Source organism: Cetorhinus maximus, chromosome 27, assembly GCF_964194155.1.
Source record: "Cetorhinus maximus chromosome 27, sCetMax3.hap1.1, whole genome shotgun sequence".
Lineage (NCBI taxonomy): Eukaryota > Metazoa > Chordata > Chondrichthyes > Lamniformes > Cetorhinidae > Cetorhinus > Cetorhinus maximus.
The window spans coordinates 2,235,049-2,261,990 of record NC_135905.1 but is presented as its reverse complement, the minus strand read 5'-3'; the positions used below and the strand labels follow the sequence as shown (position 1 = coordinate 2,261,990).

At 49.2% G+C, this 26,942-nt stretch overlaps 1 protein-coding gene across 5 annotated transcripts in view; it reads right to left on the bottom strand.

Moving 5' to 3' along the window:
- Window positions 1-5,310: 5,310 nt before the first annotated feature.
- tbrg1 (transforming growth factor beta regulator 1) overlaps window positions 5,311-26,942 on the bottom strand; it is a 103,610-nt gene continuing 81,978 nt past the window's right edge. For 3 of the 5 annotated variants that reach the window (XM_078530533.1, XM_078530537.1, XM_078530538.1), the window contains 6 exons: window positions 24,585-24,682; window positions 24,204-24,314; window positions 17,058-17,200; window positions 13,555-13,683; window positions 6,250-6,354; window positions 5,311-5,581 (listed from right to left, as the gene is read on the bottom strand). In XM_078530533.1, coding sequence (XP_078386659.1) covers window positions 5,457-5,581; window positions 6,250-6,354; window positions 13,555-13,683; window positions 17,058-17,200; window positions 24,204-24,314; window positions 24,585-24,682 — 711 coding nt within the window. In that variant the 3' untranslated portion in view covers window positions 5,311-5,456. The remainder of the gene's footprint in view (window positions 5,582-6,249; window positions 6,355-13,554; window positions 13,684-17,057; window positions 17,201-24,203; window positions 24,315-24,584; window positions 24,683-26,942) is intronic. The other 2 variants (XM_078530534.1, XM_078530536.1) reach the window with 2 other exon arrangements.

The window sequence follows — 26,942 nt, the reverse complement described above, 5'->3', positions numbered from 1 at the left end:
CCCAGACTCACTTTCTGCAGGGACAACACTGCTTTAGTTACTCTTTACCCATTCAGATTCTTGTAGAAACTCTTACTATCTGTTTTTATGTTACTAATTAACTTTCTTTCATATTCTATTTCTCCCTCTTTATTATTTTTAGTCATTCTTTGCTCATTCTTAAAATCTGACCAATCTTCTGACCTTCCACTAGTTACAGGATCAATTACAGGATCAGACCCATGACGGGACCAAACTCATTACAGGATCAAACCCATTACAGGACCAAACTCATTACAGGACCAAACTCATTACAGGATCAAACCCATTACAGGATCAAACCCATTACAGGATCAAACCCATTACAGGACCAAACTCATTCCAGGATCAAACTTCTGACAGGATCACACCTGTTACAGGATCAAACCTGCTCCAGAATCATAACTCATTACAGGATCATACATGTTACAGGATCAAACTCGTTACAGGGTCAGACCCATTACAGGATTAAACCTGTTGCAGGATCAAACCCATTACATGTTGCTCCTGATGCCAGTTTGTATCGCTGCAGTTGTCGTTGTCATCTGGCCTTATTAACTTTTGAGGATGTACTTCTCATGTATTGGTGCTGCCTTCTGTCTCAGTGATCTTGTTCATTCTGATGTGGTTGAGTTGATGTATCCTTGTGATGTGCATGCAGAGGGACCAGAGCTGGGGCACAGTGACTGTTGATGCTTTATGAGAGTGCCACCCAGCGGTGCTGCTTCCCTCAATGGACGAGAGTTGCTCCTGTGAGAACCACTTCCTCAGACGCTGGCTCTGTGGTTAAACAGCTGCCATGATTTCATCTGTTTGTCACGCAGCGAGCGGATGGGATTTACAAACACTGAAACGCAGCAAGTCCAACCAGTGTCCCTGCTCCAAGTACTGCTTATCCCTGCAGTCACCTATAAAGACGTTGGCCAAATATCCAATCCCAAAAATGTGGATAAGTAGCAGATGGCTGGCTTCAGTAGCCATTCTCCGGCACAGGACTAACTCTAACCTTAGTCTCATTTTAAAAATTTTTTCAAAGCTCTGTCACTTCAGCAAGTTTTCTGCAGTATCTCCGAACCTCTCTGTTCCCCATTCCAGCAGATATTCCTGAAACCCATCTATCAAACCTTTTGCAATGGTGACGATTGCAGTTGGTGCTCAGATTAGCATTTGTACCTTCCCGACATACGAGCAAGAAGCAGGAGTAGGCCATTCGGCCCCTCGAGTCTGCTCCGCCATTTAATAAGATCATGGCTGATCTGATAGTAACCTCAAATCTGCATCCCACCTACCCCCAATAACCCCCTTGCTTACCAAGAATCTATCCACCTCTGCCTTAAAAGTAAACAAAGACTCTGCTTCCACCACCTTTTCAGGAAGAGTTTCAAAGACTCAGGACCCTTTGACTGAAAAATGTTGCCTCATCTCCGTTTTAAATGGACGATCCCTTATTTTTAAACAGTGACCCCTAGTTCTAGATTCTCCCACAAGAGGAAACATCCTCTCCACATCCACCCTGTCAAGACTCCTCAGGATCTTATAGTTTCAGTCAAGTCGCCTCTTATTCTTCTAAACTCCAGCGGATACAAGTCTAGCCTGTCCAAACTTTCCTCATAAAACAATCCACCCATTTCAGGTATTAGTCTGGTAAACCTTCTCTGAACTGCTTCCAACACATTTACATTCTTCCTTAAATAAGGTGACCAATACTGTACACAGTACTCCAAATGTGGTCTCACCAGTGGCCTGTACAACTGAAGCATAATCTCCCTACTTTTGTATTCAATTCCCCTCACAATAAATGATAACATTCTATTCGCTGTCCTAATTACTTGCTGTACTTGCACACTAGCCTTTTGTGATTCATGCACTAAGACACCCAGATCCCTCTGCAACTCAGAGCTCTGCAATCTCTCACCATTTAGATAATAAGCTTCTCTTTTATTCTTCCTGCCAAAATGGACAATTTCACATTTTCCCACATTATGCCCCATCTGCTAGATCTTTGCCCACTCACTTAACCTATCTATATCTTTTTGTAGCCTCCTTATGACCTCTTCACAACTTACTTTCCTACCTATCTTTGTGTCATCAGAAAATTTGGCAACCATCCCGTCAATCCCTTCATCCAAATCATTTCTATAAATTGTAAACAGTTGAGATCCGAGTACTGATCCCTGTGACACACCACTCGTTACATCCTGCCAACAAAATTCTATGTTTATTAAAATGAAGCTTTATTTTAAGCTCAGAGAGTAGGAATGTATCTGACCGGTGTCTCCATCCTCCTGTCAACTCATGGGAAAAAGGATTTGAACATACATTCAGCACATGTACAGGGATCTGGGTGTCCTTTCCTCAGAGTTCATCTTCTGGCTGAACAGAGATGGTCAACGTTATCAAAACCAGAGTCTGGTAGGGAAAGAGGCATCTCCGAAGACCCAAAACCAGCGTTAAAATAACTTAACCTGTTTCAGGCTATTAAATACCACACTCGGGAGCAGAGCTGTATGTGGAAAGGAGCAGGGTAGCTGTGGATCATGCGGTTTCAATGTTGAGTGTCACCGAATAATGGCAGTGTTTTGGATGTGTTATAGAAACTGAGTGGGAATGTTCTCCACAGGGTGAGGAGATAGCAGTTAGAGGGAAATGTGGTGTATCAGGATGCAAGGTCAGGGGCAACACGGTTCACCTCAACAGCCACAGTTTCTCCTGCTATCCATACCTTAGACACAGTCGACAACCGGAGGAGGTCCTTCTCCGTTCAGGTTCAGTGACACGTTGTGTAAGATAGACTCGCAATCCCATACAGTTCCAACGTGTCTCCATCTATCAGAGAGGCCTTGATGCAAGGCCACAACTTACTCCCTTGTTCTAACACATCCAGAGCTTGGATTGGGAAAGTGCAGCAAATTTAACAGCACTTGCTAACAGACAATGCTGGGTGTCTGCACTGGTGGAAAGGTAAGACCTCTCTGCCTTAGCCTCAGGTCAGCTATCCTTCCCCAGAGCCCAGGAGCAGACTTTCATATAACAGGGCTTGGCTTTAGCAAAATACCAGGTACCATCAGTCACCCAACACTGATCGCTTTATTCATTCCCGGGATGTAGGCTCCCCTGGCTAGGCCAGCATTTATTGCCCATCCCTAGTTGCCCTTGAGAAGGTGGTGGCGAGCTGCCTTCTTGAACCGCTGCAGTCCATGTGGTGTAGGTACACCCACAGTGCTGTTAGGGAGGGAGTTCCAGGGTTTTGACCCAGCGACAGTGAAGGAACGGTGATATATTTCCAAGTCAGGATGGTGAGTGACTTGGAGGGGAACTTCCAGGTGGTGGTGTTCCCATCTATCTGCTGCCCTTGTCCTCCTAGATGGTAATAATCATGGGTTCAGATGGAAGGTGCTATCGAATGAGCCTTGGTGAATTCCTGCAGTGCATCTTGTAGATGGTACACACTGCTGCTACTGTGCATCGGTGGTGGAGGGAGTGAATGTTTGATAATGTGGTGCTAATCAAGCGACTGCTTTCCTCTGGATGGTATCAGGTTTCTAGAGTGTTGTAGGAGCTGTACTCATCCAGGCAAGTGGAGAGTATTCCATCACACTCCTGACTTGTGCCTTGTTGATGGTGGACAGGCTTTGGGGAGTCAGGAGGTGAGTTACTCTCCACAGGATTCCTAATCTCTGACCTGCTCTTGTAGCCACAGTATTTATATGGCTGGTCCAGTTCAGTTTCTGGTCAATGGTAACCACCAGGATGTTCTTGGTGTGGAGTTTGTGGGGGTGGGGGGGGGGCGGGAACGGGAGGAAATTATGCAACCAATCCAGAAATCTGACTGGGAAAACCCTCTCCCATTCCCGAGGCATTAGGTACTGTGCACAATCCCACGCTCCCCATCACCCCAACCCTCAACGGTTTCTTCCAATGAGATTTAACCCCGGACAGTTTCAACTGACAAAAAACAGAGGAGACAAAGTGTCAAAACCATCTCACTTAGCTGCCAGAGACGGGTTTGTGAGTGATCCGGATTGAGACAGGTCTGTGAGTGATCCGGATTGAGACGGGTTTGTGGGTGATCCGGATTGAGACGGGTTTGTGAGTGATCCGGATTGAGACGGGTTTGTGGGTGATCCGGATTGAGACGGGTTTGTGAGTGATCCGGATTGAGATGGGTTTGTGAGTGATCCGGACTGAGACGGGTTTGTGAGTGATCCGGACTGAGACGGGTTTGTGAGTGATCCGGACTGAGACGGGTTTGTGAGTGATCCGGATTGAGACGGGTTTCTGAGTGATCCGGACTGAGACGGGTTTGTGAGTGATCCGGATTGAGACGGGTTTGTTGGTGATCCGGATTGTGACGGGTTTGTGAGTGATCCAGACTGAGACGGGTTTGTGAGTGATCCAGACTGAGACAGGTTTGTGAGTGATCCGGAATGAGACGGGTTTGTGAGTGATCCGGACTGAGACGGGTTTGTGAGTGATCCGGATTGAGACGGGTTTGTGGGTGATCCGGATTGTGACGGGTTTGTGAGTGATCCGGACTGAGACGGGTTTGTGAGTGATCCGGACTGAGACGGGTTTGTGAGTGATCCGGATTGAGACGGGTTTGTGAGTGATCCGGACGGAGACGGGTTTGTGAGTGATCCGGATTGAGACGGGTTTCTCAGCGATCTGGATTGAGACGGGTTTCTGAGTGATCCGGACTGAGACGGGTTTGTGAGTGATCCGGACTGAGACGGGTTTGTGAGTGATCCGGATTGAGACGGGTTTGTGGGTGATCCGGATTGTGACGGGTTTGTGAGTGATCCGGACTGAGACAGGTTTGTGAGTGATCTGGATCGAGACGGGTTTGTGAGTGATCCAGATTTAGACGGGTTTGTGAATGATCCGGATTGAGACGGGTTTGTCAGTGATCCGGATTGAGACGGGTTTGTCAGTGATCCAGACTGAGACGGGTTTGTGAGCTATTGGTACTGATCTGGTTTGATATTGGAACCCATTGCTGAGACATTTAGAAAGGATACTGGATATTTTGGCCACTTCAGCACTGACCTGGGCATATTGATGACCACATTAACCACTACAGTAATCCCAGCTTTCAAGATCCACACAATAGTTGACACCCTACACCCCCACGACACTGAATTCCATTTCCTGGATGTATTGGGTCTGCTGCTATCCAGAATCTCACACACACCCATGTGGGAGCTCGGTGCAGTCCCTCCAGTGCTAATATATGAGCAACAATGATGAACAATCAGAAACAACAAACCAGTTAATAAATGAATGAAATAGGACTGAGGGTTTGAAAACTGTAAAACTTTATCACCTATTTAAATCAGTTCATGTGTAGAACATCAATATCACATCTTGCTCGAGGTAGCTCCACATTCCCAGCAAACACCCAGCCGCCTCCATTCGGCCCATTGGGTCTGAGACTCCCCTCACTCCGCCAGTTTGGGGGAGGTGAATGCTGATCTGTGCTGTTGCGAGGCGGTAATCTGTGGGGGTGGTATCCGTGCTAACACAGGAAGCTGGGAAGCCAGGCTCCTACTTACGTCCAGCGAAGCTGTAACAGGATCACAGCAATGTCAAGAGAGGAATCACAGAAAGGTCCAGCACAAAACAATCATCTGGTCACTGCTTTTCTCCATCAACCCAGGCTAATCCCACTCTCACGCTCCCCTCCTCAGAACCTTTTTCATTCCCTTTTTCCAACATTTATCCTGATTCACTACATCATCGACCTCACCTAAACATTCTAACCCTGTCCCACTCCAAAGCGAGCAACTCCACTCTGTCCCATCACCCGCTCTCCCCGCTCCATCACACTCTCTGCCTGCTCCGTCACCCTCTCTCCCCGCTCCGTCACCCTCTCTCCCCGCTCCGTCACACTCTCTCCCCGCTCCGTCACCCGCTCTGTCACCCTCTCTCCCCGCTCCGTCACACTCTCTCCCCGCTCCGTCACCCGCTCTGTCACACTCTCTCCCCGCTCCGTCACACTCTCTCCCCGCTCTGTCACCCTCTCTCCCCGCTCTGTCACCCTCTCTCCCCGCTCTGCACCCACTCTCCCCGCCCCATCACCCGCACCACTGCTCTGCATCACTCACCTGCTCTGCCTATCACACCTGCCCCCCCTGATATGCCAGCTCAGCGCTTTGTACAGTTCTCCTCCGCACTACCAGACACATCCCACTCCTCTCCTTAGCTTTGAAATTGTGAATTTAAGTGACTTACATGTACCTCGCACTATTGGCTCTGATGACGTGCTTGAAGAATGCAAGGAGTGATGGGTACTTGGAGTATGAGAGGGTGCTGGTGCTAACTGAAGACTTGAGCTGCCTGATAGGACAGGTGAAACAAAATATGAGCAACACTGACCACACCCACATCATAAGCATGATTGAATAACATGAAAGAACACGGAGAGGATGTTGCAGAGACAAGTCAGTTTGTAAAGTTAAGCCCCATTTATGATCATCTTTGACATTCCAAACATATCCGTTTATCTCTCCCTCTTCCCTTCTTTCTCGAAGAAAGATCTGAGCTGTGCTGAGGTAAGTTTCCACAGGCACTGTGAACTCTCCAGTACCTCCCCCAACGTCGCTCTACACCCGAATACTGGTGAAAAATCTTGTTGCCAGTCACCTTCATAAGGGTCCTGGCTCCATAAAAGTTTTCCTGATGATCCAATCCATGCTGGCCTTGTCTGAACCTCACTGACCTTAAAAATCATCTGATAAGAGCCCAACACAACAGAATGTTCCAGAATAAATAAACACAGATGCTGTTACAAAATTTGAACTTTTTGTTTATCTACTGAAACATTAAATGAGGAACTCCACTCAAACCTTGTTATCCACCTGACAACTTGCTCAGGTATGCCCTGTCCACAAAAAGCAGGACAAATCCAATCCACCCAATTACTGCCCCATCAGTCTATCCTCAATCAGCAGGAAAGTGTTGGAAGGTGTTATCACTTTTACTGCACTTACTTATTTTGAATGGCCAATATTTTTTATTTCATCAGCATTTCAAAGATTTGCGAGTATTATTATATAACTCATTGGTTTGGTACCAAGTGCGGGTTTGGTACCAAGTGCGGGTTTGGTACCAAGTGCATACCAGAAAAGTACTTCAAAGACTCAACAGATGTCAGGACATTAAATCAATGTGAAAACCACAGGGTTCCCCCTACATGCATTCATATCTGATTCATCATACTGTAGAGTGCAGAAGACTTTATCCACTGGAGGAAGTACTTTAATGCATCTGAACCCTTATACAGGGCTGGCTTATTTAATGGTCTTTTACCATTTAAGGACAGAGGCCTATGATCAATTACTGCATTTAAAACATACTTAAAGCTACGCAAAGCCTTAAACAAATACTTAATTAAATATATTATCAAACACTATCCAAACACTTTTTAAACTTACTTGTCGAAAGGTTCCCAACCCCAGACTAAGGCTCCCCTGGTTAAAGACACCTCTGAATAGCTGTGAACCACGTCTCCTGCATAAGCCATCAGAATTGCAGGTGGCCAGAAATGTCCACCCCCAGCAATGCAGCCGGTAAGGTCCGGAGTGCTGTGCGAAGGCTCACTACCTGCACCCTCACCCTGAGCTGGCAAAAATTGCCAGAAACAGGAATGGGGTGGGAATGCTGGAATCAGGTTCTACCTGCCATTTTTAAAGCCCTTTCCATACAGTCATTGGTATAAAACCTGGCCCCAGGTTCTGCAAGACCGAGACAACATTCAGCTTTGCGTTGATAAGTGAATAACATTCATGTCACACAAGTGCCAGGCAAGGACCATCCCCCTCTGTCATTCAGCAGCATTGTCAGCACCGAATGCCCACCATCAACCTCTTTAGCCGGATGTTGCGGTGGAGGGGGGGGGGTAGCATCACCATTGACCAGAAACCTACCTGCCTAACTGGACTAGCCATGTAAATACTGTGGATACAAGAGCAGGTCAGAGGCTAGGAATCCTGCGGTGAGTAACTCACCTCCTGACTCCCCAAAGCCTGTCCACCATCTACAAGCCACAAGTCAGGAGTGTGATGGAATACTCTCCACTTGCCTGGATGAGTGCAGCTTCCACAACACTCAAGAAACTTGACACCATCCAGGACAAAGCAGCCCACTTGATTGGCACCACATCCACAAACATTCACTCCCTCCAGCACCAACACACAGTAGCAGCGTGTGTACCATCTACAAGATGCACTGAAATAAATCGCCAAGATAGCACCTTCCAAACCCACAATCTCTACCACCTAGAAGGACAAGGGCAGTGGATAGATGGGAACACCACCACCGGGAAATTCCCCTCCAAGTCTCTCACCATCCTGACTTGGAAATATATCACCGTTCCTTCACTGTCACTGGGTCAAAATCCTGGAACTCCCTCCCTAACAGCACTGTGGGTGTACCTACACCACATGGACTGCAGCGGTTCAAGAAGGCAGCTCAGCACCACCTTCTCAAGGGCAACTAGGGATGTAAAACAGCTGCTGGCCCTTGAAAAGTTTTCCCAGGCTTCAAAAAGTGAGGAATCTTGAAGTGAACAGAAGTGAAAGTCCAGATTAGGTGTCGAGGGTTGATCAGATTTCTTGAAGTACCAGCTGACGATTGATAAAGATAATGTTTTTCAAAGTAGGAGGAACCAGAACAAGTCCGGAGTAAATAAAACCCTACAAGAGGATGCTGGTTGTTCTCACATTTATTGATAATATTTAGTTAATTTCTTAGTTTCCTTTTATGAATTTACCTTTGTATTAACTTTATTTTGTTTTACATGTTGCCTTGCTGAAGGCCTGGAGTAGGGCTTGAACTCAGAGCCTGGTTACTCAGGCCAGGTTACTGATAGCTGGGGGAGGATATTTGAGTCTGTCAGCATGTTTACAGTTCTGTGAATCTGTTTTCCACATATTCTAACTGTGCATTAAACTACCTTCAGTTACCGAATTGGAGCCACGAGCCCCAAACTGCACACGTTCTTCCCCTTTCTCAAAGGCTGTAGGGGTAATAGAACCCAAACCAGAGCTGCTGGGAATCACAGTGCAAACTGTGGGATTGAGGAATGGAGAACACGCAGGGGATGGTTTCCAGCCTTTGCCAGTGGCTGAGGACCATTCTCTGATGGAATGGTGTATGGGAAACTGGTTTCAGAGTTCGAAATCTCAGCAACAGGGTTCCTGCAATCTCTTTATAAAAGAATTGCAGGGTAAAGTGAGGTGGATAGTAACAGATTTCACAAGAACATGGGCAGACTGGTGAAGTAGGCAGAGACATGGCAGATGCAATATAATGTGGCAAAGCTTGAGGTGATACATTTTGGTTGGATGAATGAAGAGAGCCAATGAGCTAAATGGTACCATTTGAAAGGGTCACAGTAACAGAGATCTGGAGGTGGATGTATACAAGTCTGAAGCGACAGGCCAAGTTGAGAAGGCTGTTAATAACACACACATTCTTAGCTTTATAGAGAGAGGCAGAGAGTACATAAGCAAGGAAGTGATTATGAACATTTATAAATCAATAATTTGGTCCCAGCTGGAGGATTGTGTCCAAATCTGCGTCTCGCACTTTCAGAAGGATGTGAAGGGTTTGGGGAGAGTGCAGAGGGGATTTAATAGAATTATACCAGGGATGAGGGATTTCAGTTAATGTGCAGAGACTGCGGAATAGATTACTTTCCTTAGAGTGGAGAGTTTAAGGGGAGATTTAATACAAGTGATGAAAATTATGAAGGGTTTTTTTAATTCATTATGGGGATGTGGGCGTCGCTGGCTGGGCCAGCATTTATTGCCCATCCCTAGTTGCCCTTGAGAAGGTGGTGGTAAGCTGCCTTCTTGAACCACTGCAGTCCATGTGGTGTAGGTACACCCACAGTGCTTGTTAGGGAGGGAGTTCCAGGATTTTGACCCAGTGACAGTGAAGGAACGGCGATATATTTCCAAGTCAGGATGGTGAGTGGCTTGGAGGGGAACTTCCAGGTGGTGGTGTTCCCATCTATCTGCTGCCCTTGTCCTTCTAGATGGTAGTGGTCATGGGTTCAGAAGGTGCTGTCTAAGAAGCCTTGGTGAATTCCTGCAGTGCATCTTGTAGATGGTACACACTGCTGCTACTGTGCGTCGGTGGTGGAGGGAGTGAATGTTGGTGGATCGGGTGCCACTCAACCAGGCTGCTTTGACCTGGATGGTGCTGAGCTTCTTGAGTGTTGTTGGAGATGCACTCATCCAGGCAAGTGGGGAGTATTCCATCACACTCCTGACTTGTGCCTTGTAGATGGAGGACAGGCTTTGGGGAGTCAGGAGGTGAGTTACTCGCTGCAGGATTCCCAGCCTATGACCTGCTCTTTTAGCCACAGTATTTATATGGCTAGACCAGTTCAGTTTCTGGTCAATGGTAACCCCCAGGATGTTGATAGTGGGGGATTCAGCGATGGTATTGCCATTGAACATCAAGGGGCGATGGTTGCATTCTCTCTTGTTGGAGATGGTCATTGCCTGACACTTGTGTGGCACAAGTGTTACTTGCCACTTGTCAGCCCAAGCCTGGATATTGTCCAGGTCTTGCTGCATTTGGACATGGACTGCTTCAGTATCTGAGGAGTCACGAATGGTGCTGAACATGGTGCAATCATCAGTGAACATCCCCACTTCTGACCTTATGATGGAAGGAAGGTCATTGATGAAGCAGCTGAAGATGGTTGGGCTGAGGACACTATCCTGAGGAACTCCTTCAGTGATGTCCTGGAGCTGAGATGACTGACCTGCAACAACCACAACCATCTTCCTTTGTGCTAGGTATGACTCCAACCAGGGGGGAGTTTTTCCCCCTGATTCCCATTGACTCCAGTTTTGCCAGGGCTCCTTGATGCCACACTCGGTCAAATGCTGCCTTGATGTTAAGGGCAGTCACTCTCACCTCACCTCGGGAGTTCAGCTCTTTTGTCCATGTTTGAACCAAGGCTGTAATGAGGTCAGGAGCTGAGTGATCCTGGTGGAACCCAAACTGAGCGTTGGTGAGCAGGTTATTGCTAAGCAAGTGCCACTTGATAGCACTGTTGATGATCCCTTCCATTACTTTACTGATGATCGAGAGTAGACTGATGGGGCGGTAATTGGCCAAGTTGGATTTGTCCTGCTTTTTGTGTACAGGACATACTTGGACAATTTTCCACATAGCCAGGTAGGTGCCAGTGTTGTAGCTGTACTGGAACAGCTTGGCTAGGGGCGCGGCAAGTTCTGGAGCACAAGTCTTCAGTACTATTGCCGGAATATTGTCAGGGCCTGTAGCCTTTGCAGTTTTGATGGAGTAAATAAGGAAGAGCATTTTTCACTGGCAGCAGGAGCAGGGAGATCGATTTCAGATTAATAGTGAAAGAGACAGCGGCAGGGTGAGCAGAATGTTTTTGTGGGAGTTGTTACAATTGGGAATGCATTTTCTGGAAGGTGATGAATGCAGATTCAACAATAACTTTCAAAACGAGTGTTAGATAAATGCTTCAAGAGGGAAAGTTTGTAGGGTTTTGGGTAAGGAGTAGGGGAGGGGAACTAACCGGAATGTTCTTTCAGAGAACTGTCACAGGCACAATGCACTGAATGAACTCTGTCTGCACTGCAGGGCTCCTATCTTTTGATGAGTTCATTCAGAGTTAATCCAAAATATAAGACATCAAAGAGCAGAGCTACAGAAATTCTGAAACCATATTCATTTACAATTTTTAGAAACAACACATAGTCTAGACTTCATCAATCAGAAGTGTTGACCCAGGAATCCCGTGGAACACTGTTGGGTTGCCGCTCTGCTCCATTTTACTTCCCCAGGTCAGGAGCTGCACATTTCCCATACAATCCTCCATCCCAGACCTGGTGTGAAATGTGCAGCACAGCAACTCCAGAGTTCCCCTGTGCAGCGCGGCACCCCGGAATCCTCCAGTGTGGCGCGGCAACTCCAGCGCAACGCAGCACCCCGGAGTCCTCCAGTGCAGCGCAGTGCAGCACCCCCGAGTCCTCCAGTGCAGCACAGCACTCTGGAATCCACCAGCCCAGTGCAGCGCGGCACCCCGGAATCCTCCAGTGCAGCGCAGTGCAGCACCCTGGAGTCCTCCAGTGCAGTGCAGTGCAGCACCCCAGAGTCCTCCAGTGCAGCACCCTGGAGTCCTCCAGTGCAGTGCAGTACAGCACCCCAGAGTCCTCCAGTGCAGCACCCTGGAGTCCTCCAGTGCAGTGCAGTGCAGCACTCTGGAGTCCTCCAGTGCAGCGCAGCACTCTGGAGTCCTCCAGTGCAGCACAGTGCAGCACCCCGGAGTCCTCCAGTGCAGCGCAGTGCAGCACTCTGGAGTCCTCCAGTGCAGCGCAGTGCAGCACTCTGGAGTCCTCCAGTGCAGCGCAGTGCAGCACTCTGGAGTCCTCCAGTGCAGCGCAGTGCAGCACTCTGGAGTCCTCCAGTGCAGCAGTGTCAGAGGAAGTGAACCCATGCCCCTTTTTAAAGCACTAGCTGCCATAAAGGTTTAACGGCCCCAGCCACTTCAGGGAGCTGGGGAAATGCGAAGTGTTTAAGGTAAGTGGATGAGGGGTCAGGGTGGTCGTCGGGGGTGTCAGGTTGTCAGGGGAGCATCGGGCAGTTGCGGGTATAGTCAGGGTGGTAGGCCGTGAGGTAGTCGGAGGGGGTGGTGGGCAGGATGGTGTCGGGGGATCGGGAGGTTGGGGGGGTATTTGGGGAGTTGAGGGGGGCGGCTGGCATTACCTGTGGTTTCGGTTTTGAGGGAGTAGGGGCCAGTTGAAGGGCATTGGGGGTAGTCAGGGGTCTAGAGAGTAGACGTGGGGATGGAGGGTAGACCAACGTTCGGGAGGATAGTCAGAGGGTTGGGAGGATTTTTAGTGGGGGGGGTGGGGTAGTTGGGGCGGGTGAGGGGGGTAGTCAGGGGGTTGGGAGGATTTTTAGTGGGGGGGGTGGGGTAGTTGGGGTGGGTGAGTTGGGTAGTCAGGGGGTCCAGTGCGAGATCATTACCGAGGAATTAGAAGTGGTTTTTAACCTTCGAACCGTTCCTGAGGAATTATTCTGCTGAGACTCAGAATTATCTGAATTCTCCAATTTAAATCGGAGTTTCAGATGGTTCCAGGTGCAGAGCGATTGTCCATCCGAATGTAGGGAATCTCCTGCTCCATATACAAAGAAACTGTCTGGTTGACTGATACCCTTTAGGGAAGGGAATCTACTGTCCTCACCTGGACTGGACTACATGTGACTCCAGACCCACAGCAAAGTGGTTGACTCTTAACTGCCCCCTGAATGGCTGAGCAAGACCCTCAGTACAAGGGTAATTAGGGACGGGCAACAAGTGCTGGCCTTACCAACGAAGCCCACGACCCAGAAAGAATAAAAGAGTGCAGAGCACAGAGGGTGCAGAGAGATAACTGAATCAGGAAGATTCGACCGTCCTGTATCTGAAACCCTGGAACTTGAGCTGAATACATGAAGGTGAATGTTTACTGAATAAAAATACAGACACAAACTTTCACCAACCTGAGGTGTGCAGCCCAAGGGCAGGCGTGTCTGCAGTTTGCTGGTCATGTGTGGGCATTAATGCAGGAACTCTGGGTCTAGATCGGGATCCAATCGGGATTCCATCCTCCTGATCTGAAGACGCTTGCTCTGGTGGGTAAATCAGCATCAGTTTGAGAAATTCTACATAGCGAAAATACACAGGGCAGCACAAACATGGTCACAATGCCCGTTAACAAGGGGCTCTCCCACTCAGTAACACTGAACAGTGTTCATTCACCACCCACACACCAGGCCCCCAGGGTCAGTGTGTGCCTGGTCAGTCACTCTCTCACTCCCCCCGGACGGAGGGTCAGTGTGTGCTGGGTCAGTCACTCTCTCACTCCCCCCGGACGGAGGGTCAGTCACTCTCTCACTCCCCCCGGACGGAGGGTCAGTGTGTGCCTGGTCAGTCACTCTCTCACACCCCCCGGACGGAGGGTCAGTGTGTGCCGGGTCAGTCACTCTCTCACTCCCCCCGGACGGAGGGTCAGTGTGTGCCAGGTCAGTCACTCTCTCACACCCCCCGGACGGAGGGTCAGTGTGTCTGGTCAGTCACTCTCTCACACCCCCCGGACGGAGGGTCAGTGTGTGCCGGGTCAGTCACTCTCTCACACCCCCCGGACGGAGGGTCAGTGTGTGCCGGGTCAGTCACTCTCTCACTCCCCCCAGACGGAGGGTCAGTGTGCGCCTGGTCAGTCACTCTCTCACTCCCCCCGGACGGAGGGTCAGTGTGTGCCTGGTCAGTCACTCTCTCACTACCCCTGGACGGAGGGTCAGTCACTCTCTCACTCCCCCCGGACGGAGGGTCACTGTGTGCCGGGTCAGTCACTCCCACCACCCGCTCTATGGAGGGGTCTCTCAGTGAAGATTCTGTAATGCTTTGATTCGTGCTGCTAAGTGTGGACGATGTTGGGTCAGAATAGGATCAGGTTTAACACGATGCCCTACATCTGTTAACAGGACATCTAAAGTAAAAACAGAAAATGCTGGAAAAACTCAGCAGGTCTGACAGCATCATGACCCTTCTTCAGAGCTAGAGAGAAGTCAAAATGTGATGGAATTTATACTGTGTAAGGGGGTGGAACAGGTGAAGCTGGATAGAAGGTCAGCGATAGGTGGGGGCTAAGGAGAGATTGACAGAGACGTCATGGACAAAAAGACAAGGGGAGTATTAATGGTAGTGGTGAGGACTAAAGGAGGAACAGAATTACCTGGAAAAATTCAGCAGGTCTGGCAGCATCGGTTATTCTTCTCCATCGATGCTCCCAGACCTGCTGAGTTTTTCCAGGTAATTCTGTTCTTGTTTTGGATTTCCAGCATCCGCAGTTGTTTTTTGTTTTTAGGACTAAAGAAGGTGCTGGTAGTGTCATAAAGGTAAGAAAGCAGAATGTGTGAATGTGTGAATAGCAGAACAAGGGTGAGCGCTCTGTGAAAGAACAACACAGAACAAGTGACAGACGGCCCTTTAGGGGGTGGGCGCAATGGTTGGGGAAAAAGCATAGAAAGTGGGATAAAAAAGGGGATAAAACAATGAATAAATGAATAAAAATAAAAATCAGTAAATAAAATATAAAAATAAATTTTTAAAAAGGGATTAAAAGAAGGGTGGGGATGGAGGAGAGAGTTCATGGTCTGAAGTTGTTGAACTCAATATTCAGTCCGGAAGGCTGTAAAGTGCCTAGTCGGAAGATGAGGTGCTGTTCCTCCAGTTTGCGTTGAGCTTCACTGGAACATTGCAGCAGGCCAAGGACGGACATGTGGACATGAGAGCAGGGTGGAGTGTTGAAATGGCAAGCGACAGGAAGGTCTGGGTAATGCTTGCGGACAGACCGAAGGTGTTCTGCAAAGCGGTTACCCAGTCTGCGTTTGGTCTCTCCAATGTAGAGGAGACCGCATTGGGAGCAGCGAATACAGTAGACCAAATTGAAGAAGGTGTAAGTGAAATGCTGCTTCACTTGAAAGGAGTGTTTGGGCCCTTGGACGGTGAGGAGGGAGGAAGTAAAGGGGCAGGTGTTGCACCTTCTGCGATTGCATGGGAAGGTACTGTGGGAGGGGATGAGGTGTTGGGAGTGATGGAGCAGTGGACCAGGGTATCCCGGGGGGAACGGTCCCTATGGAATGCTGACAGGGCAGGTGAAGGGAAGATGTGTTTGGTGGTGGCATCATGCTGGAGTTGGCAGAAATGGTGGAGGAAGATCTTTTGAATGCTGAGGCTGGTGGGGTGAAAACTGAGGTCAAGGGGGGACCCTATAATGGTTCAGGGAGGGAGGGGAAGATGTGAGGGCAGAGGCGCAGGAGATGGGTCGGACAAGGTTGAGGGCACCTAAAGTCACTGTTTCATCAGTTGGGCAGATAACCTTTGAGCTTTGACCACTTGTGGAACAGGGACTGTCCTTACAGGAAGAGGGCCGACAATGATAAAAGTCTAGTGTCGGGTGGGTCTCCTTTCTCCTCTGACTCAGTCAGGTAAATACTATTTGTTAATTTAACTAAAGTGATGAGTCAATTAGAAACTAGTGCATTCACTAGGCAAGTGAGAAAAGTTACCAATCGGCAGAGTCAATAAACCAAACCCCCAATCAGCAGAGTCGATAAACCAAACCCCCAATCAGCAGAGTCGATAAACCAAACCCCCAATCAGCAGAGTCCATAAACCAATCCTCCAATCAGCAGAGTCAATAAACCAAACCTCCAATCAGCAGTCAATAAACCAAACCCCCAATCAGCAGAGTCGATAAACCAAACCCCCAATCAGCAGAGTCGATAAACCAAACCCCCAATCAGCAGAGTCGATAAACCAAACCCCCAATCAGCAGAGTCGATAAACCAAACCCCCAATCAGCAGAGTCGATAAACCAAACCCCCAATCAGCAGAGTCGATAAACCAATCCTCCAATCAGCAGAGTCGATAAACCAATCCTCCAATCAGCAGAGTCGATAAACCAATCCCCCAATCAGCAGAGTCGATAAACCAATCCCCCAATCAGCAGAGTCGATAAACCAATCCTCCAATCAGCAGAGTCAATAAACCAATCCTCCAATCAGCAGAGTCAATAAACCAATCCCCCAATCAGCAGAGTCAATAAACCAATCCTCCAATCAGCAGAGTCGATAAACCAATCACCCAATCAGCAGAGTCGATAAACCAATCCTCCAATCAGCAGAGTCGATAAACCAATCCCCCAATCAGCAGAGTCGATAAACCAATCCCCCAATCAGCAGAGTCGATAAACTAATCCTCCAATCATGATTTCCTCACTGTGGATGATCCCTGACCCTGCTCAATATAAACAGTTAAACTGATATTTCTAACAAAATTTAAATTAATTTTAAGAACAAATTCTATAGTCCTTCAAAAAAATCTTAAATTTATTCTCTTCAACAGAGGCCCATACCCCTAAAATATTTCTCTATAAAATTATTTTTCACAAGTTACTACAAATGTAAGGTTGCTGAATGGGTGAATTGAAAGGTGTTATTACCTGATGTGGGCTGATTGTTCAAACCCTCCTCAATGACCTGCTGTCTCAGGGCTTCGAAATTCATTGAAGCATCATCTTCTGGGAGCCCCCGTGGTACCTGTCCATCTCCAGGCCGACACACCTCAAATCTGACCCAACGATAACTGCAAATAAAGGGCACATCTCAGCTATGTGCAAATTCCAAGATCCGTCAGAACAAGCTTATACATAAGACAGCACAGTCTGCAGTACACTGTACAGTTCCAATGGGGAACACAGTCTGCAGTACACTGCACAGTTCAAACTGGGAGTACAGTCTGCAGTACACTGTACAGTTCAAACTGGGAGTACAGTGTGCAGTACACTGTACAGTTCAAACTGGGAGTACAGTCTGCAGTACACTGTACAGTTCAAACTGGGAGCACAGTCTGCAGTACACTGTACAGTTCCAACGGGGAGCACAGTCTGCAGTACACTGTACAGTTCCAACGGGGAGCACAGTCTGCAGTACACTGTACAGTTCCAACTGGGAGCACAGTCTGTAGTACACTGTACAGTTCAAACTAGGAGTACAATCTGAAGTACACTGTACAGTTCAAACTAGGAGCACAGTCTGCAGTACACTGTACAGTTGTAACGGGAGCACAGTCTGCAGTAAACTACAGCTTCAGCCAGGAGCATAGTCTGTAGTACACTGTACAGTTCCAACTGGGAGCACAGCCTGCGTACACTGTACAGTTTCAGACAGGAGCACAGTCTGCAGTACACTGCACAGGTCCAAGGGGAGCACAGTCTGCAGTACACTGTACAGTTCTATCTGGGAGCACAGTCTGTAGTACACTGTACAGTTCAAACTAGAAGTACAGTCTGCAGTACATTGTACAGTTGTAACGGGAGCACAGTCTGCAGTACACTGTACAGTTCCAACTGGGAGCACAGTCTGCATTACACTGTACAGTTTCAACTGTGAGCAGTGTGTGCATTACACTGGACAGTTCCAGCCGGAAGCACAGTCTGCAGCACATGGTAGAGTTCCCAGCCGGGAGTACTGTCGGCAGTATGACAGTCTGCAGTACGGCACTCTGCAATATGATAAGACAGGGTCTGGCCAAAGTGGACAGGGAGCAGCTACTTGTAGGAAAGTCTACATCAGACCAGTGGGAGTCATTCAAAAAGGAAATAGTGAGAGTTCAGGGCCAATGTGTTCCCCTAAAGGTGAAGAGTAGGACCAACAAATCCAGGGAACCCTGGATGTCAAGGAATATAGAGGATTGGGTAAGGGGAAAAAAGGAGGCTTATGGCTGATACAGAGGCTCAAAACAGCGGAAGCCCTAGAGGAATATAGAAAGTGAGGGGGAATCTTATAAAAGAAATTAGGAGAGAAAAGAGGGGGCATGAAAAAACACTGATAGGCAAGGTAAAGGAAAATCCCAAGGCATTATAAATATATTAATGGCAAGAGAATAACCAGGGAAAGAGTAGGGCCCATTAAAGACCAAAGTGACAATCTGTGTGTGGAGCTGGAGGGCGTAGGGGAGGTTTGAATAGGGATAAACCAGGTAATTACAGGCCAGTGAGTCTAACATCAGTAGCAGGGAAACTATTGGAAAAAATTCTGCGGGACAGGATTAATCTCCATTTGGAGAGGCAGGAATTAATCAGGGATAGTCAGCATGGTTTTGTCAGGGGGAGATCATGTCTAACAAATTTGATTGAATTTTTCGAGGAGGTGACTATTTGTGTAGATGAGGGTAGTGTAGTTGATGTAGTCTACATGAACCTCAGTAAGGCTTTTGACAAGGTCCCACATGGGAGACTGGTCAAGAAGGTAAGACCCATGGGATCCAGGGCAATTTGGCAAATTGGATCCACAATTGGCTTAGTGGCAGGAGGCAGAGGGTGGTGGTCGAAGGTTGTTGTTGTGATTGGTGGTGACGAGTGGTGTGCCACAGGGATCGGTGCTGGGACCCTGGCTGTTTGTAGTGTACATTGATGATTTAGACGTGAATATAGGAGGTATGATCAGTAAGTTCACAGATGACATGAAAATTGGTGGTGTCGTAAATAGTGAGGAGGAAAGCCTTAGATTACAGGACAATATGGACGGGCTGGTAAGATGGGCAGAGCAGTGACAAATGGAATTTAATCCTGAGGAGTGTGAGGTGATGCATTTTGGGAGGACCAACGCTGCAAGGGAATACACAATGAATGGTAGGACCCTAGGAAGTACAGAGGATCAGAGGGACCTTGGTGTACATGTCATAGATCGCTGAAGGCAGCATCTCAGGTAGATAAGGTGGTTAAGAGGCATATGGGATACTTACCTTTATTAGCTGAGGCATAGAATGTAAGAACAGGGAGGTTATGATGGAGTTGTATAAAACGCTAGTTAGGCCACAGCTGGAGTACTGTGTGCAGTTCTGGTCGCCATACTATAGGAAGGATGTGATTGCACTGGAGAGGGTGCAGAGGAGATTCACCAGGATGTTGCCTGGGCTGGAGCGTTTCAGCTATGAAGAGAGACTGGATAGGCTGGGATTGTTTTCCTTAGAGCAGAGAAGGCTGAGGGAGGACCTGATTGAAGTGTACAAAATTAAGAGGGGCATAGATAGGAAGAAACTTTTCCCTTTAGCGGAGGGGTCAATAACCAGGGGGCATCGATTTAAAGTAAGGGGCAGGGGGTTTAGAGGGGATTTGAGGAGAAATATTTTCACTCACAGGGTGGGGGGTATCTGGAACTCACTGCCTGAGGGGATGGTAGAGATAGGAACCCTCACAACATTTAAGAAGTATTTAGATGAGCACTTGAAACGCCACAGCATACAGGGCTATGGGCCAAGTGCTGGAAAATGGGATTGAGTAGATAGGGGCTTGATGGCCGACACAGACATGATGGGCTGAAGGGCCTGTTTCTGTGCTGTAAAACCATATGACTCTATGACTCTACACTGTATAGTTCCAGCTGGGAGCACAGTCTGCAGTCCATTGAGTGAAACAGCATGGAGAACAAACAACAGTAACGCAAGTGATCAGAATTCACAGTTTCCATGTCCCAGTAACTGGTGCTCCCTGAACAGTCACTGAATCTGTGTAGATCTGCTCGTCGGACATTCTGGTAAACTGATAGGCGATCTCAACTACGTGAAAACTCCCATTTCACTCGACTTCTTTATGTGAAGCTGTAAAACAGAATTTCTGGAACAATGTTTCACCTCACTGAAGGGGGAGGTATCTGTGCTGGGAGTTGGACCTCTCACTCCTGAAGTTAGTATAACTCCTGGGAAACAGCTCCATAGGGTTGTTTTGCTAATTAATGAAAACTAAGTGAAATTCTATGACTGGCTGTATCCATTTTTAATTTCATTGTTATACTGAACCTTATATTTTTAACTCTTTCCTGTGGCACTCTCTGGGTAAAAGTAGCTGAGAAATGACTTGATGAGGGAATGTGATTCAGGCCATCAATGACCAAGTGTCTTTGACCACAAAGGTTTCGAAAGGGAGCTGATCCCAGTGCTGCACAGAGTAACATACCCATATCGTAAAAAACACTGAGCAGCACAAGGCAACAAACAGTGGGCTGAGCGAGAACCATAAGATGAACAGAGACCCCGATATGGGCAGAGCTGAGACAACACAGCCAGGTAGACAGGCCATCAGAAACAAAAGCAGAGAATCCTGGAGAAGCTCAGTAGCTCTGACAGTGTGTGTGGAGAGAGAAACAGAGTTAACCTTTCGTGTCAGTTAGACAGGCCATTAGGTTTTCCTCATTTTGGTGAGGAACCAGGATTGAAATATTTTTATGCCAACTCCAGCATGATGCCACCACCAAACACATCTTCCCTTCACCCCCCCGGCGGCATTCCGCAGGGATCGTTCGCTCCGTGACACCCTGGTCCACTCCTCCATCACCCCCTACACCTCAACCCCCTCCCACGGCACCTTCCCATGCAACCACAGAAGATGCAACACCTGCCCCTTTACTTCCCCTCTCCTCACCGTCCAAGGGCCCAAACACACCTTTCAAGTGAAGCAGCATTTCACTTGCACTTCCCTCAACAGGGCCCTCACCCATGTCCGGCCCATCTCCCGCACATCCACCCTCACACCTTCTCCTCCCTCCCAGAAACATATGGTAGGGTCCCCCTTGTCCTCACTTATCACCCCACCAGCCTCCGCATTCAAATAATCATCCTCCACCATTTCAGCCATTTCCAGCATGATGCCACCACCAAACACATCTTCCCTTCACCCCCCTTGTCGGCATTCCCTAGGGTCCCTTCCCTCCAGGATCCCTACCTGGTCCACTCCTCCATCATCCCCCAATACCTCATCCCCTCCCACGGCACCTTCCCATGCAACCGTAGAAGGTGCAACACCTGCCCCTTTACTTCCCCTCTCCTCACCGTCCAAGGGCCCAAACACTCCTTTCAAGTGAAGCAGCATTTCACTTGCGCTTCCCTCAACTTAGTCTACTGCATTCGCTGCTCCCAATGCGGTTTCCTCTACATTGGAGAGACCAAACGCAGACTGTGTGACCGCTTTGCAGAACACCTTCGGTCTGTCCGCAAGCATTACCCAGACCTCCCTGTCGCTTGACATTTCAACACTCCACCCTGCTCTCATGCCCACATGTCCGTCCTTGGCTTGCTCCATTGTTCCAGTGAAGCTCAACGCAAACTGGAGGAACAGCACCTCATCTTCCGACTAGGCACTTTACAGCCTTCTGGACTTAACATCGAGTTTAACAACTTCAGACCATGAGCTCTCTCCTCCATCCCCGCCCCCTTTCTTTAATCCCTTTTATATTTACTTTTTAAAAAAATTTATTTACTTATTTTTATTCATTTATTCATTGTTTTATCCCCTTTTATCCTTTTTCTAACCCTTTTCCCCAAACATCACCCCCTCCCCCGACCCCACCCACTAAAGGGCCGTCTGTCACTTGTTCCATGTTGTTCTTTCACAAAGTGCTGACTCTTGTTCTGCTATTCACACATTCTGTTTTCTTACATTTATGACACTATTAGCACCTTCTTTAGTCCTTATCGCCACCATTAACACTCCCTTTGTCTTTTTGTCCATGACATCTTTGCCAATCTCTCCTTAGCCCCCACCAATACTGACCTTCTATCCAGCTCCACCTGTTCCACCCCCTTACACAGTATAAATTCCATCACATTTCTACTCTTTAGCTCTGAGGAAGGGTCATATGGACTCGAAACGTTAACTCTGTTTCTCTCTCCACAGATGCTGTCAGACCTGCTGAGTTTTTCCAGCATTTTCTGTTTTTATTTCAGATTTCCAGCATCGGCAGTGTTTTGCTTTTCTCCTGATGGAGTGCTGCACTGTCGTAGGGTCTATACTTAGGGATGGCTGCACTTTCGGAGGATTAGTACTAAGGGAGAGGGGCAGAACCGAGGTGTGTTGCACTGTCAGAAGGGTAGCATGGAGGGAGTAGTGCATTGTCAGAGAAGCAATACGCACTGTCAAAGGGACAGTTCGGAAGAGTCCTGCACTATTACAGGGGCATTACGTAGAATATATGGCACAGAAACAGGCCATTCAGCCCCACCTGTCCATGCTGGTGTTTATGTTCCACTCAAGTCTCCTCCCATCTCTAAACCTACCATCATGACCATCTTTCTTCCTCATATACTTTCCCCTTAAACATATTTATACACGGGGTCTAGAACAAGGGGTCCCAGTCTCAGGATACGGGGTAGACCATTTAGGACTGAGATGAGGAGAGACTTATTCACTCAGAGGGTGGTGAACCTGTGGAATTCTCTACCACAGGAGGCTGTGGAGGCCAAGTTACTGAATATATTTAAGAAGGAAATAGATAGATTTCCGGACTCTAAAGGCATCAAGGGGTATGGGGAGAGGGCGGGAGTACGGCATTGAAATAGAGGATCAGCCATGACCATATTGAGTGGTGGAACAGGCTCGAAGGGCCGAATGGCCTACTCCTGCTCCTGGTTTCTATGTTTTCTACGTTATAACTGTTCACTTCAACTACTCTCTGTGATAGCGAGTTTCACATTCTCACCAGTCTTTACACAAAGCAGTTTCTTCCAAGGGAGTGCTGTGCTGCTGGAGGAGCTGTGGCCCTGTCTGCTCAGTCAGGTAGACATCATCGATCCCATCAGCACTATTTTGAACAACAGGAAATGGGTCCACCCAGTGTCCTGAACAATATTTATCCCTCGACCAACACCTAATACTAATTATCCAGTCATCATCACATTGTTGTTTTTGGGAGCTTGCTGTGTACAAATTGACTGCTGAGTTTCCTACGTTTGATCAGTGACTACACTTCAAAAGTGTTTCTTTGGCTGTAAAGCACTTTGGGACACCTTGAGGTTATGAAAGGCACCACATAAATGCACATTATTGTAGCCTCATTGTACACGGTGTCCATCTTTTCCACAACTCTGTGTTTGAATCCCTCCAGGCAGGTTTGCACCCCCTGTCACCGTGTTGAAATGGCTCTTAATACTCAAAAGATCTGATTCTGCTAACAGTACAAAGTGCTGTGAGCTCTGAGGAGTAGACAAAGAGGCTGCACAGAGGTATAGACAGGATAACTGAGCGGTCAGCAAGGTGGTAGATGAAGTATAATGTGGGGAAGAATGAGACAGTAAGAATAGAAAAGCAAAATTTTTTTTTAAAAGTGTGGAACTCGTAAATGTTGATGTTGAGAGAGACTTGGGCCCACTCGTACAACAGACACAGAAAGTTAGCACGCAGGTGCAGCAAGCAATTAGGAAGGCAAATGTTGGCCTTTATTGCAAGGAGATCGGAGTACAGGAATAAAGAGGTCTTGCTACAATTCTACGGGGCTTTGTTGAGACCACACCTGGAATAGTGTGTGCAATTTCTGTCTCCATATTTGCCTTGGAGGTGGTACAGCGAGGGTTCACCAGACTGGTTCCTGGGGTGAGGGGGTCATATGATGAGAGGCTGGGGAAACAGAGGTGCTGGAATTCCCTCCCTAAATCTCTCTGGATCTCGCCCTTTAAGTTGTTACTTAAAACCTCCGTCTTTGACCAAGGCTTTGGTTACCTGTCCCAGTTATTTGTCTGGTGGCTGGTAACCCTCCTGGGAAGGTTTACTCTGTTCAATGTGTTTTGGGAATGCGAGTACTTGTTTTTGTGACCTTACCAGACACACTTCCTGGCACCAGGACAGCTCTGAATCAGGTTCTGGATGGTGGGGTGAGAGAAACCAAAGAAATCTGCCCCTGATGGCATCACGTTGATGAACGGCTTTCCCCTGGGTAGAGACAGAAAAGGAGAACGTGTTTATAAGTAAACCAAACCCCGATACTTGCTGGCGTTACACACAAAACAAGTCAAGTGACAGAGCTTTGTGTCCCTTACTGAAAGATTGCTTGCTCTGTGATCCTTCACAGCCCAGCTCAGTCACCCAGTGCCCAGGTAGTCCGGTCCCAAGCATCAGGCCAAGTGTCTCTGACCTTCCCACCCTGTGTGCCTCAAAGGCAACTGTACCAGCCAGACCCCAGGAGCAGTAACCCACACTCACCGTGCCATGGCAATCGCTTTCAGCAGGCTGGCGTGACAGGCTGAAGCAGAGGTGGCAACAAGTGCGTTCTGAGGGTCAACTTCAGGGGCAATCTCAAACTGTAAAACACAAACAGTCAGTCAATACCTTTCCTCCTTTGCTGCACTGATGATTCTCACTGTTTCCTATTTACACTGGGCGATTAGGCGCTCCACACCTCACTGACCAGTGCTCGCTGCTCCTCCCAGTGTAGGAACAAGCGAAATCTGACACGCGACGTTCCAGACTGTACCACACAGCAGGTGTAAACACCTTGTGACACACTGTCTATGATATGGGAGCTGATCTCAGAGCACTGCACAAGGTTAAAATAGCAACAGGGCTTTCAGTTCGATTTTGCCTTGACTGACGTACTCAATATTTACGCGAACTCCATTAACAGAGAACAAGCAAACAGCCCTCTGCACCCCAGCAGCACACTCCCAGCAGCCCTGTGTGCCCCAGCAGCACACTCCCACACTCCCAGCAGCCCTGTGTGCCCCAGCAGCACACTCCCACACTCCCAGCAGCCCTGTGTGCCCCAGCAACACACTCCCAGCAGCCCTGTGTGCCCCAGCAGCAAACTCCCAGCAGCCCTGTGTGCCCCAGCAGCACACTCCCAGCAGCCCTGTGTGCCCCAGCAGCACACTCCCACACTCCCAGCAGCCCTGTGTGCCCCAGCAGCACACTCCCAGCAGCCCTGTGTGCCCCAGCAGCACACTCCCAGCAGCCCTGTGTGCCCCAGCAGCACACTCCCAGCAGCCCTGTGTGCCCCAGCAGCACACTCCCAGCGGCCCTGTGTGCCCCAGCAGCACACTCCCACACTCCCAGCAGCCCTGTGTGCCCCAGCAGCACACTCCCAGCAGCCCTGTGTGCCCCAGCAGCACACTCCCACACTCCCAGCAGCCCTGTCTGCCCCAACAACACACTCCCAGCAGCCCTGTGTGCCCCAGCAGCACACTCCCACACTCCCAGCAGCCCTGTGTGCCCCAGCAACACACTCCCAGCAGCCCTCTGCACCCCAGCAGCACACTCCCACACTCCCAGCAGCCCTGTGTGCCCCAACAACACACTCCCAGCAGCCCTGTGTGCCCCAACAACACACTCCCAGCAGCCCTGTCTGCCCCAACAACACACTCCCAGCAGCCCTGTCTGCCCCAGCAGCAAACTCCCAGCAGCCGTGTGCCCCAGCAGCACACTCCCAGCAGCCCTGTGTGCCCCAACAACACACTCCCAGCAGCCCTGTGTGCCCCAACAGCACACTCCCAGCAGCCCTGTCTGCCCCAGCAGCAAACTCCCAGCAGCCGTGTGCCCCAGCAGCACACTCCCAGCAGCCGTGTGCCCCAGCAGCACACTCCCAGCAGCCCTGTGTGCCCCAGCAACACACTCCCAGCAGCCGTGTGCCCCAGCAGCACACTCCCAGCAGCCCTGTGTGCCCCAGCAGCACACTCCCAGCAGCCGTGTGCCCCAGCAACACACTCCCAGCAGCCGTGTGCCCCAGCAACACACGCCCAGCAGCCCTGTGTGCCCCAGCAGCACACTCCCAGCAGCCCTCTGCACCCCAACAGCACACTCCCACACTCCCAGCAGCCCTGTGTGCCCCAGCAACACACTCCCAGCACTCCTGTGTGTTCCAGTAGGATACTCCCACCTACACTGTGCTCTACAGCAGGTCACTCCCAGCAGCCCTGTGCTCCCCAGCAGCACAATACCAGCAGCCCTGGATCCCAGCAGGACACTCCCAGCAGCCCTGAGCTCCCCAGCAGGACACTCCCAGCAGCCCTGTGCTCCCCAGCAGGACACTCCCAGCAGCCCTGTGCTCCCCAGCAGGACACTCCCAGCAGCCCTGTGCTCCCCAGCAGGACACTCCCAGCAGCCCTCTGTTCCCAAACAGGACATTCCCAGGAGCCCTATGCTCTCCAGTGGGAGAATCCCAGCAGTCCTGTGCTCCCCAGTAGCCCACTCGTAGCAGTCCTGAGCTCCCCAGCAGGAGACTCCCAGCAGCTTTGTGCTCCCAAACAGAACACTCATAGCAGCCCTGTGCTCCCCAGTAGGGCATTCCCAGCAGCCCTGTGGTCTGAGACAGGGCATTCCCAGCAGCCCTGTGGTCTGAGACAGGGCATTCCCAGCAGCCCTGTGGTCTGAGACAGGGCATTCCCAGCAGCCCTGTGCTGCCCAGCAGGACATTCCCAGAAGTCCCGTCAACCCAGGCAGGACACTCCCAGCAGCCCTGTGCTCTCCAGCAGGTCCCTCCCAGCAGCCCTGTGCTCTCCAGCAGGTCCCTCCCAGCAGCCCTGTGCTCTCCAGCAGGTCCCTCCCAGCAGCCCTGTGCTCTCCAGC